Here is a 19,716-nt window from a genome sequence, read left to right as displayed (position 1 = left end):
TACAGATGTACAATCCAGAGAGCGAGTGTATAGAAGTCCCAGGCAGGGGCGAGATACCCGTAACAGCTGATAGCGTTCACCAAACACTGGGCCTACGCAACTCAGGAGAGGAAGTGTTCTATGGGTGGATGCAGAAGCCTATCGTTGATAGACAACAAGTATGGGTTCGAAAGTGGAAGCACCCAAGAGATAACAACCTTCTGTAAGATGATTGAAGACATGAATGGAAGAGCAGATGATGATTTCATGCGTACCTGGTTGACTGTTGTGGTCAGCCCGTTCATGTGCCCCACGACGAGCCTTCATGTCAGCCCTCGATGCTATCCAATAGTCGCTGACCTAGATAAATTCAAGAGGCTAAACTTTTTTTCTTTCATGGCAAATCAGATAAGGTCTTTATTAGGATTCATGAGTAGGAAGAAGAAGGCAGTAAACTATTGCGTGCACTACATGGTGGTAAGTGCATTTTTTCACCTTACTGGTTTGTTTTTTCATTCCAAGAGTACAACAACAGAGAGGCTAAACTAACCACTTTTTTGTGATGGAAAAAACAGGTGTTGTATGTTGATTCACTGGTGATCGACATTCAAGTACCAGATTGCCCAGTCCGGGCAGAAGCTTGGGACAACAAGCGCATAGTGCAAGTTCCAAAATCTAAAAAAATAGAGGGAGGTTATGGCAAGCTGAGAGTGAGTTTTTTTGTATCTCTTTAATAATTTTATCATCATGTTAATGTATTCATCTAGTTCTAGTATATGTACTCATTCCATTTTATTACCAGCTAAAATAAATATTCACAAACAACAATGTGGATGGCCTGTTTGTTGGATATGAGCACACTGGGAATTCGTCTCTTCCAAGTTGCTAGCTACATTCAAAAAAGGCGTATGTTTCTAAACCGACAGAGCTTTTTTTAAGTCCTCATTTTATATGTTAAAAGAAGGCTTACCTTTCCCTTTTTAACAATTCTTTTCAATTCTGTTTTTGTAGAAGACGAGGAAGATTTCAGCGATGCTCAGCAAGTTATGCTCAGAATTTTCAGAAAACATTGGTACTTTCATTGAGTATATGGGCAAACTGGACATGGATGATGTTGGCAGCTCAAGGAACAATTCGAACAAGGAAAAGAGACAAAGGGCTTTAGGCGACCAAGACACAGCTGTCGAAGAGGCTGATAATGATGGGGGCATCCCAGAGGATGACGCAGAGTACTTGCCTAGCTCAGAGTCTGAGGAAGATGAAGAAGTAGCAAGCACATATGACAGCTCTGATGCATTTGTAGCCCCAATACCAGCAATTCCAAAGCAAAATAAACTCACACAAAATAAATTGGTTTCAAGGAACAGGGCTTATGCGACGACCAAGGAGCGTTCATCAAGTGGGGCAGAGCCGGCCAAGGAGAGTGCAAATCATGGTAAGTATGCAGAGGAAAGCCACGCAAAGATGATAGGCAAGGTAAACCTGAGGGAACATATGTCAAGCAATGAAAACAGAGTGCAAAGTTACACAACTGCTAGCATACATGGGTCAGGGAAAACTGGGCATAGGATATCTATAAGTGTCACCATCTACTTCTTTATATTCTTGCATATCACAGAGCTCAACAAAATTGTTCAAGTGCAAGGCAGCATCATCTCCACCACCGGAGAATTAATATTTCATAACTAGGTTCAGTAAAACAGGTTTAATCTCATAGGACGTGGCTCTAGTGGCGGAAGCAGCAATGGGAGTGGAGATAAAGTCATTGTTGTTGTGACTAGTGAAGTCACACAACTTGGTGTTTTCACTGGAACCCATAGCAACAACAACAAGCAAGAACAAATCAACTAATTTTTTTGTGGTTTTTGGTATAAGACTCTAAAGAAAAGACTGAAAAGCAAACTAACAAGACTAAAAAGCAAAGATAAAAGATAGCGTGCAACTCCCCTATCTTGAAGTTCGAGTCCCCGGCAACGACACTAGAAATTTGCTTGATGACGAGTTGATGGATATACTTCTCGCCCCTCGTTGGTTACCCCAAGTGGAAGGTGGAGATGTAGTCACCAACATATTTCCCTTACACGGAGACTATAAGGTTTACGAACCAGGAGGACTCCTAGGCTCAACAAGTAGGTATCTTCCACCCTGGCGCTAGCAGAAGACGTGGACCTGCACACACAACAAATAACTTTGCTCCCAACGAGTACAGAGAGGTTGTGAATCTCTCCGGCCTTGTAGTTTGCAAAGGATCAAAACACAAGCGGGAAAGTAATAGTGATTGCAACGGAAAAGTAAATGAAAGCGGTAAATGATGGAGGTGTCAACAATGATGGCGATATGGACATGAGTCACATGATGTTCACTGTGATGTCTCTCTCCCAAAAGATGATAAACAACTATGCTTGGGTAAACAAATCACAGTTGGGCAATTGACAAAATTATGATCGCACCGCAATGCTAATTATGCTACTTGATAGTTAGAGGTTCAATAATAATGGGCAGTACGCCAAGACAAGTAGGCCGTTTATTCATCAGCATCTACTTACTAATCATCCACCTTGAGATATCTATCCAGAACATCTCTCCGGTATTAAGTTGCGAGCCCCACCCAAAGTGTAAACTCAAAGCAACAGACAACTGCATTAACGTACTATGCGTAAGGTAAACAATCCTTGCAGCTGTGGTCACAAGCACCGTTGTTTTCTCCCTGGTGGCAACAAGCACATCCCCTAGTCTCATGTTTCTGTCACTCAAGCTAGACATCGTGGGCATGAACCCACAATCATGCATTACGCTCCCTCTTGGAGTTACAATCTACTACTCTGCCAAAGCAATAAATAGCAACAAAGAACATGCATGAATCACTAAGGAACATAATATAAAAGGATAATCAAATATATAACTCATAACAATCTGAACATAATCTCATAATCCATCGGATCTCAACAAACCGAGCATAGCAATAGCAAGGGAATTACATAGATGCCTTGATCATGTAGGGCAGCTCACAAGGACTAACAATTGAAGCACAAGATTGGAGAGAAGACATCACATAGCTACTGGTCATGGACTCATGGTCCAAGGACGACTACTCATGGCACATCCGGGAAGCGTCCATGGCGGTGGAGAAGCTCCCGAAGGTCAATCCTCCCTCCGGCAGGGTGCCGGGAAGGGGTCTCCTGATGCTCCCAATCTTGGAAGCGCTGCGGCGGCCGAACGATGGAGAATTTCGCGATTCCAGAAAGTCCTCAAGGGTTTCTTCTCGAGACTCTAAATATAGGCCAAAGGAGGGCACCAGAGGAGGCGGGACCCACCCAGGCGACCTCCTGGCGCGACCTAGGGCCTCGCCACGCCAGCAGGCCGCCCGGGAGGCCCCTGGCCCCCCTTTGGCCCATCCTTGGTGATCCGGAAGCTTCCGTTTTGCTGATTTTTTATATAATTTTTCTGGATTTTTTCGGGCTTCGGAAAATTGGGTAAAAGCCCCTGCAAAAAAGACATGAGCAGGCAGAAACTGGCACTGGGTGCACTGAGTTAGTAGGTTAGTCCAAATATGTGTAAAATGATATAAAAGTGTAGCAAAACATATAACAATGTCACCCAAAAGATCATGGAACAAGCATAAATTATAGATACGTTTGGGACGTATCACCCACGCCTCCCGAGCACCTTCGTGGCAGACCGATGTCTTCCATAAGTAAATTTAGTGACGAGCTTCGTTGAAACGCTCAGCCAGTTCCGGCATCCTTTCAGGTGGCTTCTCGGTCGGCCATAATGTTTTTAGCATGCTCTTCGTTGCTTTTCGCCCACGCTCATATATCCTATGGACAATTCCTTTAGAATGTCACCACTAAACGAACTCGTTTCTTCCTTCGGACGCCGAGTGAGGAGCGCTATACCAAAGGAACGGAATCTCTGATTAGTACCAGAACTTATATTAGCATATTTACAAAGTTTGGCATAGTACTTACTGAACATTCCACCCTTAAATCTCTTGTTTTCTTCGGTGATTTGTCCCACTTGAGTCTTTAAACTCTCAATTTGGCTTATATGTTATTGTTTGTCCGCCTTAAGCTTTTTATTTTCATCTACACTTCGGAATAACGAGTTGCAGCTGGCCTCATTCCGAGATTCGGCGTATCTTTGTGATTCTTTGGTTGTTTCCAGATCTTTTTGCAGTTGACCTATAGATTCAGATGCCAAAAAATACACTTTCATTTAAAAAGGACAATAGGACAACTATGCATATGATTCCAGAAAACACTCTTACCATGTGCTTGTCTCGTGAAACTCTTCGGTTGTTCTAATTCGGCTTTAGCAGCCTCGAGTTGTGTCTGGTACATCCCAATATCCTCGGACAACTCCTCATTCTTGCCGCTCACAGCCTAAATAGCATGTTGATAGTTGGTGTTAGACCATCAGATCGGCATGCTACCCAATCGAGGATCAGGGGCTAGTGGCTTGGTATTTGTACACAATGGCAAAAATTGAAATACATACCTTAAGACTTGTTGACATACGACTAGCTACTACTTGAAGTCCTGCTCGGGCGGCTCCGAGGTGCGCATCAACCGAACTCAAGGCGTTAAACTCGTGTTCGGAGAATTTTGGATGGCGCAAGGATTCTTTCCCGGCGATGGTTCATTACGCTCTCCACTTCGAAGTTTGTAACCAAAACCTCGTCATGATCCCCGGTAGACTGACATGCAGAAGGAACCTCCACATTGTCCACCGTCGCCGAGGGGGGTGGCTATGTTTGGTTCCTATAGAATACGGCGATGGGTGTAAATACTTGTGTTTATTGGAAAAGCAACACTTGATACCTCTTGGAGGGAGAGAAGGTTGAACAGTCCGTGTAGATGCTCCATTATTCGACTCGGGTTCAGCACACCCTATAGTGAGAGGTGTTCGACGCATGGAACGATGACCTGTGGGGGCTGCTGTGGCAGTCGAACGCCCTGTTTTAGAAGGCGCTTTCTTACTTTTCTCCTTGTTCGACGAAGGAGGTATCTTAGGATAATCATCTATGAGGTGACCTCGGTGTGATTTACACTCATGTGATAAAAGAACCCATTTTCAAAGATAATCAACGTATTCGGATCATCATGGAATCTGGGGTCATCGTCCTTGGCATAGTTCTCTGGCTGAGGAGGAGGGCAACTGATTTTCTCTACCACGTGCCTCCATTCATGTTTGAACAAAAATTCAGGGATTTAGTCCAAAAAGAGACGCTATAAAAATCCAAATTAGGGGAGTTAAACTATACTAACCCATTCGATGGGGGTTCTGATTAGAGTAGCCTTCCTTGGTGTTCTCAGTGATAAAGTCTTCCTTTTCTCCTTCATAAAGGTCGACCAGTACGGCAACCAATGCCGTTGGGTCAGTCGGGCCCTCCCTCTTGTATCAAGTAGTGTCACTCGAACCGTTGAATTGCCAAAGCGGATGGGACCTTTGTTGGAGAGGTTGAACACACCACCTTATGGCCTCGGCCATTACATCAATCATAGTAAGTCGAAAGTGTGTCAACAACTTTACCTTGGCAACCAACTGTCTCACCTTCGGGCTATTTTATTTATAAGGGATTCTTGGACTCCAGTTGAACCGCTTCTTAAGAGGAGTAGTCGGGGATTCAGGCAGACCCCTTCGGACGGGGTCAAACAAACGCACGTCTTCAATGTAGAACCACTCCGAGGTCCACTCTTCGGAGGCTGCCCTCGGGGTCCCTACTGGATACTCAGTCCCAGCTATGCGCCATACTATGGCTCCTCCGACTTCATAAATAGTCCCGCCCTCAGTTCGGAGCACGAGGCAGAAAAACTTCTTCCACAATTCGAAATGGGCTTTGCAACACAAGAACATCTCACAAGGAGCGACAAACCCCATGATGTGGAGGATGGATTCGGGGGTAAGGTGATGAAGTTGGATCCCGTAATACTCCAAGAGGCCCCATAGAAATGGGTGAATGGGGAAGCCCATGCCTCATAAAAGGAATGGAATGAAGCATACCCTCTCCGGCATGTTGGGCGAAGGGAATCTCGCTGCGAAGGCCTCGCCATTACCAGAGCTCGGCCCGGGGTGGGATGGTGCCACATGTGAGTCGGGCAAATACCCTTGGACCTCAAGCTCGCGTAGACGGATGCACGAGACTGAACAACTGGCTCAGTCTCCTGGGAGAGAGCCATGAGGGTGCGAGGATGAGCCTGGGTAGTCGTCATATCTTTGTTTCTTTGGTGTTCTTCTCGACGCGCTGGAGGAGGTTATATGATGTGTAACTTCTTTTCTTTGGGAAGGGACCGCTTATTTTCATTGGGAAGTGGGAATCGAGGAGATTGTTAACTTTGTGAAAGAAAAATATTCATTTTTTGTGGCCCATGTGACGTTTCATCAATCGCGGATGAAGGAACAATGCGGAAAGGGATCAACCGAATATATGGTGGAACTCGCCTCGCAAGCTGAAGACCGAAGAAACGAGAAGATGGTGAGCCTAAACTACGGCGTTGGAGGCTAGTTCGAGAACTATTGAAGGAGGTCGGGACTAAGGGGTCCTCGGGCTGTCCGTTTTTTCTCATGGGCCGGACTCCCAGGCCCGTTCGGTCATCATTGGACGTATCGAAATCAGGATGGACCCTTCCGAAGACTTGGCGTATGATCCAAGACAACATAGTAGTCGACATATTCCTTCTCTATTGTAACCAATCTTGTGTAACCCTAGCACCCCGGGTATCTATATAAGCCTCGGGGCCATAGTTCGTAGGACACATTAATCTCATTACTATTAGGGTTTAGACCACAAAATCCGATCTCGAAGTAGATCAACTATGTACTCTGTACTATTCCATCAGTAACAACAAGAGCATGACGTAGGGTTTTACCTCCATCAAGAGGGCCTGAACCTAGATTAAACACCGCCTTCTTCGTCTCCTGTTACCCATCGACCCTAGATCCACAGTTCGGACCCCCTACTCGAGATCAACCGGTTTTGAGACCTACAATCGACCCCAATGGTCTCCATTTGTATAGGTTCAATGACCGCCCTCAAGGGTTCCTTAGTGGAATCACGACACCTTACATTGTGTGAGGGTGTGAGTCTAATAGGATGGCCCTAGTGGCATTTTGGGGAGCATTGTGCCTCCACACTGCTCTAACGGGGATTATCATCTGCAAGGGTGTGAACTTTAGGATACATCATTGTCTCTGCGTTCCTCGGTTATCTCTTACCCGAGCCCTTTACTTATGCACTTTACTGTGTGATAGCCTTTGTGGTTCACATTATATATCTTTCTATGCCATAGTTGTTTATCTTGCTTAGCATAAGTTGTTGGTGCACATAGTTGAGCCTAGTATATTTAAGTTTCGTGCTTGATAGATTAAACTCTACCTTTGTTATGCATTTGTTCAAGCCTAAACCATAATAGTTTTAAATCCCATATTCACCCCCTCTAGGCGACATCCACGTCCTTTTGGTATATATAATTTTGATTGTTAGATGCTATTATCACTTTTATATGATCTATATACCATTTTATATTACTTTTTGTGGGCTAACTTATTAATTTAGTTCCCAATGTCAATTCCCTTTTGGCTAGTTTTTGGTTTCACATAAAAACCATACCTAGGAAGGAATAAACACGATGAAACTTTTTGATAATTTTTTCTTGGCCAAAAGGAACCCTGGAAGCTTCAGGAGTCGTCCAGAAGATGCTTGAGGCCCCCACAAGCCTAGGCGACATGACTAGGGAGGTGGCGATGCCACCTAAGCTGGTGACCCCTAAACCTTCGGTTGACCTAATTCCTAGCCTATAAATTCCCATAAATCCTGAAACCCTCGGAGAGACAGACGAGAGAATTTAATCGCCTCTGCAAGCATCTATTCCAAAGTGATCCCATTTGGACCTTTTTTCTGGAAATCTGTCGGACGGGGAAGCCACCACGGGAGGCCTATTCATCAATCCCATTGCCTGCATGATGATGTGTGAGTAGTTATTTCAGGACCTACGAGCCCATAGTTGTAGCTAGATGGCTTCTTCTCTCTCTCTCTCTCTCTCTCTCTCTCTTTTGGATCCTTAATACAATGTCAATGATCTCCTCTGAGATCAATCCGATGTAATTATTATGGTATGTTTGTTGGGATCCCATGATTTGTGGATTTATAATCATATTGTTCATTGAATATTGAATCTTTTGAAGTTTCTTTGTTGTTTGATTTAGTAACTATGTATGCTTTCCGAGTTATTTGTCTTCTGTGGCCAAGATAGATGGGTAATTCTTCATAGGGAGTGCTGCATAGTAGTGGGTTCAATCTCACGGTGATCTATATCCTAGTGACAAAATGGGGGAGAAGCCACGTGATGTGTTGTTTCCACTAAGGATAAAACAACGGGGGATTGATCTTATTGCTAGGTTTCTTCCAGTCTACATCATGTTGCAAACTTAATACTTTGAGATGCATGTTGGACAACGTTCTTGGGATGGAGTAATAGTAGTAGATGAAGTTAGATTGTCGTCTACTTGTCACGGACATGATTCCTATACAAGATTATGCCATGAATGATCATATTTAGGAATGCCACTTTTCTGTCAGTTGTGCAACAATAATTTTTTATCATGCCATTACCTGCTTTCAAGAGAGTTTCCAGAAGTGAACTTAAGCCCCCGAGGTTCATTATCTATCAACACTTGTTGCTATAGTGTTGCTTTATTACTATTTTGCCATTTTACCCTATCATTATCTACCACTATTTTCTTTTAGCCTTGTGACTAGAAGGACAAGGGTATTGACAACCCCATTACCAAGTTGGGTGCAAGCATTCATTTTCTTTGTGTGTAGGTGCTTATTATCTTGTTAGCTTGGATACTCCTAGTGGTTCGATAAACCTTGGTTCTTAACCTTGGAAAGATACTTTTTGCTGCTGTGCTACATCACCTCTCCTCTTTGCAAAAATTCAACAACTCCTACGAGAGTATCATTGTTCCACATGCTCAGGTGACGAGGTCCATCTCTCCTCACGCATCACGCGCAACCCTCTGAGCCACTCCCATTTCCACTATTGTCCTTGCAGTTGCCATCACTATTTGCAGCAACGACGACATGAAGGATCATGACCACCCTGTCCTTGCGCTATGCACCCCATTCGTATGTGTTCGCTAAAACCAAGACCCGAAAAACACGTTAGGAATAGTGAAAATCTTCCAAAACGCTTTATGAAGATTACGGTTCTACTGCATGCACTTTCACTTCTCGTCTGCTACCTCGATTATGAAGCACCGCACCTCCTTGCTCAACAAAAATCGTCGGTGAATAACCCGTCAAACTTCTACGACCATGCTAGGCTAGGGCTAGAGGCGACAATAGCTTATCTCTGGAGTCCCTCCATCGACTCGATGATGAGCCGTTTGTTCGAGGTTATCGAGTGCTCTAATTTGGGATCCAAGAGGGGCCTATATGGCTGAGCTTGCTCTCCGTGTTCGAGTGTAAGTTTGCCTCACTATTTTCTAGAGTAAAACTTGGCCTTTCCGAACTTCCTCTTCGCCTCTCTCGCGATTGCCCGTGCAACTAGGGTTACTCCGCCTCCTGCGGCGCTGCCGACGGTCTACCTCATCTCCGATTTTGGTAAGGACGCGGAGGCACGGTGTACATTGGCCTTGCCGGGGGGGAGGTTCCTATTCTATTTTAGGTGTTCTCTTTAGGTCATTTAGGGTTTGTGTCTCGCTCAAGAAGGCTAGGTGGCGATGGTTCCTTAAAAATGGAATAAGGTCACTCTGGTCCAGTCACCGTCCCGGTGGTGTGTCTCCGATGAATCTCGTTGGATCTGGTTGGAGTTGGTCTTTAGTGGATCTCCGTGTGTCTACTTTTCATTCGTCTTCATTCGTGTATCCTCAGATTGGATCCTTCTGATTTACGTTTCTCTTCATGGGCTACGAGTTCTTTTATGGTGCGTTGGTACTATGGGGCCTTAGCTCAATGACTTTCCTACTGTTTACCGCAACAAGTTTTGCCACGCTCCGGTGAGAGAGGGGGGGGGGGGGGTGATGGCGGCCCGTCTTCGACCCCCTTCAATGGTTGTAGTGGTCACTAAGTGGTTCATGGATTTGGATGCAATTGTTCTTATTCCAAGTGTTCCTCGCACCGTCCTCACAAATGATGAAAAGATCGGAAGTTTTTCCACAAAAAAGGTTTGGCCTAGCTGTTCTACTCGGTCATTTTGTATTGGGCCAAACTTGCTGGAGTTTGAAGCCTCAAAAGAAAGCTAGACACTCCCACACGGGTCCAACAAACCGACTTTTATGAGGGCTTCTATTCAGCACGCGATGCGCTAGGGTGAGTCCCAATGCGCACCCCTAGTTCCCCCTCGCGAGGCCCATTTGGGGCACCCAATGAGCGGCGGTGGGGCGCCCCTATTTTCTTCTTCTTTTTTTCCTTTGTTTTTATTTTTTCTTATTTAAATAATTTGAGAATTCAAAATAGTTACAAAACATCAAAAACAATGTGAAGTTTGAAAAAGTACAGGGAGCCAAAAAGTGCCCTCGATTCAAATAATGTTCCTGAATTTGATTTTTTTTGTGATTTAGAAAACCATTATTTCAAAAAATGCTAGTGAAATTTGGACATTGATGAATATTTTTTGAATCTGATGAACATTTTTAAACATTACGGTGAACATTTTTTTAATATATGATGCCCATTTTTCAGTTAGATGAACAATTATTTTCGAAAAAAAAGATTTTGATGAACATTTTTCCAATTTAACGAATAAATTTCAATTTGATGTTTTGTTTTGAAAATATGAACGACTTTTGAATATGATGAACATTTTTCCAATTTTTATGACCATTTTTTAAATCTCGATGAAGAAAAAATGAATTCTTTGAACATTTTTTATGAGCGTTTTTCAATAATGATGAACATTATTTGGTGCTCAATGATTTTTTTTTGAATCTGATGAGCATTTTTGAACTTGATGAACAAAATTTGTATTCTAAATATTTGTTTTTTGAAAAACATAAATGAACAAATTTCGTGTTCGATGGACATTTTTTGAGGATTTGAAAAGAAAATTCACAAAAGTTGAACAATTAAAGATGAAAAGAGGGAAAAAAAAAGAAAGTTTAGAAAAAAACGGAAGAAAGAAAAGAAGAAAAATGGGTTGACCCATACAACACCGGCGCTACGGGGAGGGGGGCACTCGCCACCTTGATCGCCAGTGCCCTACGTGCCGTATGGAATGGGAGCTCTTACCTGCCGCTCATTGCGGCAGGGAGCCCGTCCAGTCTAGTTTCGTTTTTGTTTCTGTTACCTTTTTCCTTCTCTCTTTATTTTCTTTTTCTGGTTCGTTCTTTCTTTCCCTTTTAATTTTCTTTTTTATTTGAAGCAAAAACATTTTTAGAATTTGATGAACAATTTTTAAAAACATGAATAAATTTAGAAGCGCGAACAATTTTGTGAAGCACCAACATTTTTTGAATCTTGAGAAAAAATATTGAAAAGGTGAACAATTTTGAAAAACTTCAAACAAATCTGAAAGCATGAACCTATATTTAAAACACGAACAATTTTTGAATTTTGAGAACAAATTGGGACACCAAAAACAATTTTAAAAAATGTGAACAAATTAGGAAGCACGAACAATTTTTTAAAGCACGAACATATTTTGAATCTTGAGAACAAAATTTTGAAAAGGTGAATTTTTTTTGAAAAACCTTGAACAAATTTGAAAGCGCAAAGAAAATTTTAATGCACAATCATTTTTTGAATTTTGAGAACAAATTTTGAAACAGAGTACAATTTTGAAAAAATTTGAAGAAATTTGAAAGCACGGACAATTTTATAAAAGCACAAACATTTTTTGAATCTTGAAAACAAAATTTTGGAAAACCACGAACAAATTTCAAAGCATGAACACATTTTGAAAGCATGAACTTTTTTGAATATTGAGAACAAATTTTTAAACCAAGGACAAATTTAAAAAATGCGAACAAATTTGAAAACGCGAACAATTTTGAAAAGCACGAATTGTTTTTGAATCTTGATTTTTTTTTAAAAACCCCATACAAATATGAAAGCGCAATTTTTTTAAAAGCACGAACATTTTCTGAATTTTGAGAACAAATTTTTAAACCGAAAACAATGTTGAAAAAATGTGAACAAATTTGGAAGCTCGAACAATTTTTTGAAGCACAAATATTTTTTGAATCTTGAGAAGAAAATTTTGAAAAAGAGAATAATTTTGAAAAAAAAGAAGAACAAATTTGAAAGCGCAAAACAAAATTTTAAAGCACGGACATTTTTAAAATTTTGAGAACAAATTTTGAAACCAAGAACAATTTTGAAAAAACATGAATTTTTCTCGAAGCGGGAACAATTATTTAAAGCACGAACATTTTTTGTATCTTGAGAACAAAATTTTAAACTTAGAACAAATTTTAAGAACCCCCAAAATTTTTGGAAGCGTGAACAAATTTTTAGAGCACAAACTTTTTTTGATTTTTTAGAACAAATTTTGAAACTGAGAATACTGTTGAGAAATCCTGAACAAATTTGAAAGCGCGAACAATTTTTTGAAGCACAATTGTTTTTTGAATAATAAGAGTTATTTGAAACTGAGAACACATTTGAATATTAAGAATAAATTTGGAACAAAGAATATTTTTTGAAAATACAGAACATTTTTGTAAATCCAAAAATATTTTTTGAAAATCCAGAACATCTTTTGGAACAGAAACAGAAAAAAAAGAAAAAAGAAAAATAAAAAAAACCCAGCTCAGAAAACCTTCTAGAAGTTCCCAAAACAGAAAAAATCGACTAGAACCTCTAGAAGGTTCTCAAAACTGGGCAATGCAGCCCCGCTACCTGGGCCAGCCCGATCCCCCACCCGCTCTGTGTGAAGTCTTGACAACGCTTCGCACATAGGGACAAATAGGGTTTTCCATATGAAATGCCCCGACTTCTATTTACAAAGTACAGGCAACTCCCATACATCACGTAGGTCGCGCGCTATTGACATAGTGCGCACCGCCGAGCTGTCGATCCAGTGTATGGGTCGACCCGTATGCAGTTTATTCCCCACCGGCATTGAGATCTTTTTATATTTTCTCTACTGGTTTTTCTTTTTGTCCTTTTTCTTTTCGTTTTTGTTTCCAATATTTTTTCTATTTTCTTTTTTCCTTTGTTTTTTCCTTATTTTGCTTTTTTCCCTTTTTGTTTTTCCTATTTTTTTTTCACTTTCTTTGTGATTGTTCTTTTCAAATTCGTGAACATTTTTTTGTCCATCAAACTTATAAAATTTATTAACTTCAATTTCTTATTTATTGGATTGAAAAAAGTTCATCGAACTAAAAACCGTTCCTCAGAATCTAGATTTGTTCACAATTTTGGAAAAAATGTTCATAAAATTAGAAAAAAAACATTTTTTTCATCAAAATGTTCTTGAATAGAAATATTGTTTATCAAGTTCGAAAAATGTTCATAGATTTCAATGGTTGTTATTCAAATACAAAAAATTGTTCATCCGTATTAAGAAAATGCTCATAATGTTTTTTTATCAAAATAAAATAACATTACTTAAAATTAAAATGTGTATTCTTTGTAAATCATGAAAAAAAATGTATTCAAGAACTGTTTTTAACCATTCGCAAACTTTTCATGTTTTTTGAACCTTTTGTATTACCCAATTATCTTAACATAGAATAAAACAGAAACAGAAAATAAACAAGGAAAAATAAAAATGAAAACGAAAATGAAGAAACTAAGCACCGAACTAGGGTTAGAGTGGAGAAAGAGCGGCCCAACAAAGGCGGAGGCGGGAAAAGGCAAAGCCAGCACCGAAAGCCGGGTTTGGGGGACAGAGAGGGGGGGAGCCATGGAAATCGACGGCGGCGGCGGCGGCGGCGGCCAACCGGAGGACAGTGGGAGAAGCGAGCTGGTCGGCCTCCTGGAAACCATCAGAACCTCCGAGGTGCGTCGTATCTCAGCCCCACGCGTCTCTTTCGTCGACCTCGCGGTCGCCGCGCCGTCCATTTCCACGCCCCCTCTAGGGTTTTAGTCTGGTTGGAGGTTCCGCGGCCGCGCTCGGACTTGGTATGCGTGCGAGCTAGTACGGGATCCGGCTGGATTGCTCATTGGAGTCTCGGAAGCCGGCGTTCTTTGGTGGGATTTGGTACCCGTGATGCTTCCTGTTTGTGTCGAGTTGGTGGGATTTGGCCAGCGGTTTATTTTCCATCTGACTCCACACATTTCATTTTTCAGCACGGCAATTTGAAGGTTAAAGTTTGATGGGTATGGCACAGAATCAAATGGCATGGGCTAACTTTCTACTGATTTTGATAGGTTTTGGAGAGCAGAACTTCCCTTATCAACCAACTCGAGGGTTCCTCCCAGTTTTCTGCAGAGGATCTGGGCCTAATACTTGAAACCCTCACTGTATCCTTTCCCATTTCGGTATCATTCCCTTGGATGCAAGATGGTATTATCTTTCCATTTGGAAGAAGTCACTGATTCAGCTTGCCATTTAGTACTTGCTGTTACTGTCGATGCGTGTGTTCCCTTAATGCCATTTTAGGTATCTTGGGATGATTACAGATGTTCAGGTGTATCACACTGCCTGCTACACAAGTCAGTTTTGCAGGTTGCTCTGAAATGTGCTGAGTTAGATACAGCCGCCTGTCTGCGGCAATTTCTTGCTCTTGGTGCAAAGGTACTTCTTGCTTTTTTTCAAATGCAGTCCTGCTTCACTTCATCTGCCAACTATAGCTGCATATCTCTTATCTTCCTGAACCAATGGATTCTGTACCAGGCCAGCTCATGGTGTGGGAAGCATCTCAAATGGTTCGCCGAATTTATTGATGAATCTGAAGCGCTTCAAGAGGAAGAGCACAACTGTTTATGCCTAGAGGTTGTGGGAACTATACCTTTAATGCTGATTAGCTTGTTTGTGCTCCTTTGGTTAGAAATGGATAACTGTGTTAACAGAAATCTTCTGCGTGGCTAAGACTTCTCAGACCTCCAAATATCTTATAGCCTAAAATGCCCAAAGTTCTAACCATGCATCATGCCTTTGGCGTGATATCACTTTGTTCTGTATAATTGTCACTGGGACCTATTTAGTACTTCTTTCATAAATCATGGGCAGCACATCTTGTTATATGAACTTATGAAGACATGAAGTTAGATATAGTACAAAGCAAAATGCATATGAATACTTTCAAGACAGACCTTTATGTTCATTTACAGGAAAGATACAGTATAATAATATTAATTGGCACATTTCTCCTCTAGTATGTTCATTTTAATTCTGTAGCCAATCTTTTTTCATCTGGAGTACCATTACGTCCAGTTTAACCCATGAGGTAGAGGTTCTCTCTATATATTGCTGATAAAGATTCAAATTCTTGACTGCAGATAATTTCACTGGCCTTAAATATCTCTATCAAGCTCCTTCCAATGGCGGCAAAATGCATCACTGCTGATGTGGTGCATACTATTGCGGATTTTATTTCGGAATTGCTAACACTGATGGAAAGCTCAATAGTTGACAAGGTAATAATCCTTATCTTCTGCAATTGTTGCATCAACTGGTTTAACTACACAGACAGTGGGAAGAGCTTTATGCAATCTACATGGGAGAAACCTTTTTTTTTAAGCTTAGCAACCTATATTTTCCTGAGACATAAGTCACTTTGTTTCCTTCTAGAATCACCCCGTTTGATTTTATATCCTCTAAAATAGTCTTATATCTTACCTTCCTTAGCTATCCTCGCTTCTGAAAGTTATGTAACAATGATATCTTAAATGGAAACCGGATATAATGTGCTGCTTGTTAAAGTAGACATGCTACTTCTCACATGATGTCACCATCAGAACTTCTAGGATTAAAATTACTTACATGTTTTTGTAGCTACTTCAAGTGGGCTATTTTGTGAAAATATTGGAATTGCATATATAAAACAGAAGAATTTCCATAGTCTCAATTAATCGTACCTTCAGCAAAGTGATTTTTGATTTTTCTTAATTGGATCATATGCAATGGCAATGGCATATACCATATTGAAATGTTAATATTGCAGCAATGACATCATATGGTATATGCTCTCTGATAAATATCTGTTGACAGACAATTAATGGAACTGCAGCACATGTTGCCAAGGTTGCACCTGTTTTTCTGGATGAAACCATCAAACTGTGCAGAGCATATTGTGAGGCTGCAAAGTCAGATATCGGCAGAACTAGCATGCCTACAGAAGAGACAACTGTGAAACATGAAGTACCAGATCTTACAAGCAACACGGTCAGGATTACAGCATGCACTATTCAGACCTTGTGTAAAATAGGAACATACGCAGCATCGAATGGTGGAAGCCAGGTGGCTTTACTGAATGTATCATGGAAGGGTGTAGTTTCCTTACTGCAACTTGGCAAAGGGCTGATAGAAGTAAAAGTAAGTATCAGTGATATCATTTCAACTCTTATCTCCCTTGTCATTGAATCTCTGAGGGTTGCTGCGGATACATGGCGTATGTCATTACAAGAAGCCCTTGGTATATCTGAAGCTAGAAGGACATTCTTACCAATCAAGTTTTTCTTAATAAATGCTGTAAGGATTTGTTCTGTATATCCATCCGAAGCACTGACTATATACAAGGACATAATCAGGTGTGCATTGGTGATATCATCCTCAAGCATTTTATTCAGCAAAGATCCCCTGTTGAAAGCAGCAGATGAGGCACTTGTTGATTTATTGGAGTCTAATTCCTTCCATTTACTAGACACACTTATGAAATCATCAGAAGTAAGACTAGAGTCGAAATGCCTGCTTGTGCAGTATTTTTTAGAAAATGAAGAGGCTAATGGTCCAGCTCAAATGGGGCAGTATGATCAGAGAGAGATAAATTTGGTTTCATTGGGCTGCATTTTCTCTCTGGATCCTGATGTTGATAACAGAAACAGAGCACTTTTACCTGCTAAACTTATTGTGTTTTTGCACTTCCTCAATATTTCCCCAAACTTGGGCGAGGAAGTGGTCATCGAATTATCTAAAAAGCTACATTCTCTTCTTAATATCTTAACATTGGAAGATGTCTACTCATTTGTCCTTGGCTGCGAAATTCCTACAGTCTATGGTTCTGATCATCCTCCAGTAGTTGTCTGGCAGCCTGTGTATACTTTTCTCATACAAACCCTGAAGACATATATGATTGCTGCTGCTGCTTCAAGTGTTGCTTGGAATGAGTTGGAAGCCTTCCTACTTGAGAGTATTTTCCATCCCCATTTCCTTTGCTTGGAAATTTTAACAGAACTATGGTGTTTCTTCACGCGCCATGCTGAAAATGAAACTTCGACTTATTTAATCAATCAACTATTCCTTCTGTTAAAGACTGTAGCGTCATCAGAGAAAGTTCTTGCACCTCTCAGTGCTTTCCGGAAGGTTGCACGTGCATTCTGTATCATCTTGAGTGACGCATCATGTGCAACTGTTGATCAAATTTATACCTGTGTGCTGAATGATCACAACTCTTCCAAGTCATCAGTCCTGCACTTAGCGTTGTTGATGGAAGGATTTCCTTTCGATTCATTATCAGATGGTATAAAGGTGCATGCTGTAAACCAACTGTTCACTTCTTTTGTCGGGTATCTACAGAGCTGCTTGAAGAATCATGGTGCAATTGATTTGCCAACTTCTAGTTCGGGGGTAATAGGTCTTCCTGTACATGCTCTAGCCTCTGCATTGCAGCGATGGTAAGTCCCTTGTTGTAGTATTACCAAGTCTGATGCCAGGATGCTGTCTTTATGCTCTTCTTTCTTTTTGCAGTGAAATAAAGGATTATAGCCCCATAGATGGGAAGAGTATTACCATCATGTTTAAGTTCAGCATCTCCCTCATCAATCTGTATAGAACCGCACCTGACAGAAGTAAAGGCCACCTTGCCCAGCTCATTAGTTCCGTATTGGATATTATCTCAAACGTGAGGCATCTCTGTGCATTCTATCAGATGGAGAAGCTAACTCTAGAGTTGCACACCCTGTTTATGTCTAGTTCTGATAAATCAAAGGCAGTGCTGTCTCAGTGCAAACCATCACTAGCTTCATTTATGGCAATTCTTGGTCACTTGAACTCCAGTGAAGATGATTCTAAATCACTTTGTTCTGCAATGGCGGATTTATACCATCTCTTGGTGAGGGAAAGGCACTTTGCACTCATTCACCTATCAATGGGCTCCTTTGGCTACTTTGCCGCCCGCACATCTTTTACGCAGCTCTGGAGATTCGTTCCTGGAGATGCCGCCCTTTCATATAGTACAAAGACAGGGGTGGACATTGACGAGAACGGATTCATGTTGGAACTGAGAGCTTTTCTTCAGAAAGAGGTTGCCTTACGCGCCGACAAATGGTCTGAAGAGCAGGTCTGTTTTCTAGTTTCAGAGGGGAGAGCGCTGAAGAAACTGGTTGAAGCAACATCTGAAATTCCACAAGCCCCAGAGCGCGAGGAAATAGCTACCATTTCAATGGATGTCAACACAAAGAAGAGGAAGATACCAGATGGAATCAGTGAAGGGATGGCACTGCTACAGAACGGTCTAAAGGTGATGCGAAGCGCTCTCGATGCAACAGGTTCAGCAGAGCTCAAGGACAAGCTTGCGAGACACTTGTCATGCCTCCAGAGCGCAGTTTCTCAAATTGCAAGTTTCTCTGACAAAATCTGACACTCTTTGCCGCTACTGCTACTGTTGAGTTGTCAGATGCTAGCCTACCTTGCTGCCCCCGTGTAAATTATTAAGATCCAACAACTAATTGTAATGCACGTTGAGGATCAAAGCTAATTGTAGCTAGGTTTCCTGTTAATCCATAGTATTTATATCTTGTGATGTTAACGGGGAAGGTTCATGCCGACTTGAAGACAGACCATTTCTCTTGTGAGCAATTGTACTTGTACATGACTTGCAGGGTACTATTTCTCCAGTGAATTACCACAACACTACTGCTTTGATAATCCTTAGTTGGTTCCGCCAATGACACATGCAATCCTGAGCAGTCTCCACGCCATCGATGACATGCTTGCAGCAGGCAATTGGCGAACACAGCTCGGTGAGCCTGCCTGCAAGTGCCTTTGAACTTGCTGGTAGTAAAGATAAAGGAACTATGAACTTGCAAGGTATCGTTCGATCAAAACATTCAAAATCTGGAATGATGAAACATGTCAACTAAAAACATACTCCCTCCGTCCTATTATAATATAAGAGCGTTTTTGACAGTATTGTAATGTCAAAAACACTTTTATATTATGGCACGGAGGTAGTATTTGTAAGGCACGGATGAACTGAATGTTCCGTCCATCAATGTTGCTTGAACAGACTAGATTTAACGGGAGCTCCTCGCCTGGAAAACAAGAGGGACGGTTGCTTTACTGCAATCCTCTAGTTTTCAGCATGCTCCAGTGTACTTTTCGCTTGTACCTAGTGTCTTCAGGAGCATGACAACATCCTATCTTTCCAATTCTTAAAGTAGCAGCAGATAGATAGATGAACATCTAACCATCAGTCACGAGAATTTATGTCGTAATTCAAATTTCGAAGTATACAGAATCAAGCCTAAAATATATTTGTACAAAACAATGATTTCAACAAGGTATTAAAAGCTTTGCCTAAAATAACAATGTATTAAAAGCTAACCTGAATGCCTTCTGTTATTCCCTCTGTTTCAAATAAGACATTTTTTTACACTATGACAGTGTCAAAAAAGTCTAATCTTCT

General features: G+C 41.3%; 1 protein-coding gene across 1 annotated transcript; it reads left to right on the top strand.

Annotated features, from left to right (window-relative positions):
• Positions 1–13,793: 13,793 nt before the first annotated feature.
• Positions 13,794–18,898, top strand: LOC123449685. Its single transcript, XM_045126986.1, has 7 exons — positions 13,794–13,928; positions 14,300–14,392; positions 14,532–14,666; positions 14,766–14,864; positions 15,371–15,508; positions 16,083–17,704; positions 17,778–18,898. The coding sequence occupies exons 1-7, from the start codon at positions 13,833–13,835 to the stop codon at positions 18,667–18,669; spliced, it is 3,075 nt and encodes a 1,024-aa protein (XP_044982921.1). The 5' UTR covers positions 13,794–13,832; the 3' UTR covers positions 18,670–18,898.
• Positions 18,899–19,716: the final 818 nt, after the last annotated feature.

The sequence above is a fragment of the Hordeum vulgare genome, chromosome 4H (assembly GCF_904849725.1).
Source record: "Hordeum vulgare subsp. vulgare chromosome 4H, MorexV3_pseudomolecules_assembly, whole genome shotgun sequence".
Taxonomy (NCBI): Eukaryota; Viridiplantae; Streptophyta; class Magnoliopsida; order Poales; family Poaceae; genus Hordeum; species Hordeum vulgare.
The sequence above is the reverse complement of the archived record's forward strand: the minus strand, read 5'-3'. Positions and strand labels throughout refer to the sequence as shown.

Coding starts and splice junctions, on each gene's coding strand:
- LOC123449685 (XM_045126986.1), top strand. CDS start 13,833: ATGGAAATCGACGGCGGCGGCGGCGGCGGCGGCCAACCGGAGGACAGT. Junction 14,667..14,765: donor TTCTTGCTCTTGGTGCAAAG/GTACTTCTTGCT, acceptor ATTCTGTACCAG/GCCAGCTCATGGTGTGGGAA. Junction 17,705..17,777: donor GCCTCTGCATTGCAGCGATG/GTAAGTCCCTTG, acceptor TTCTTTTTGCAG/TGAAATAAAGGATTATAGCC.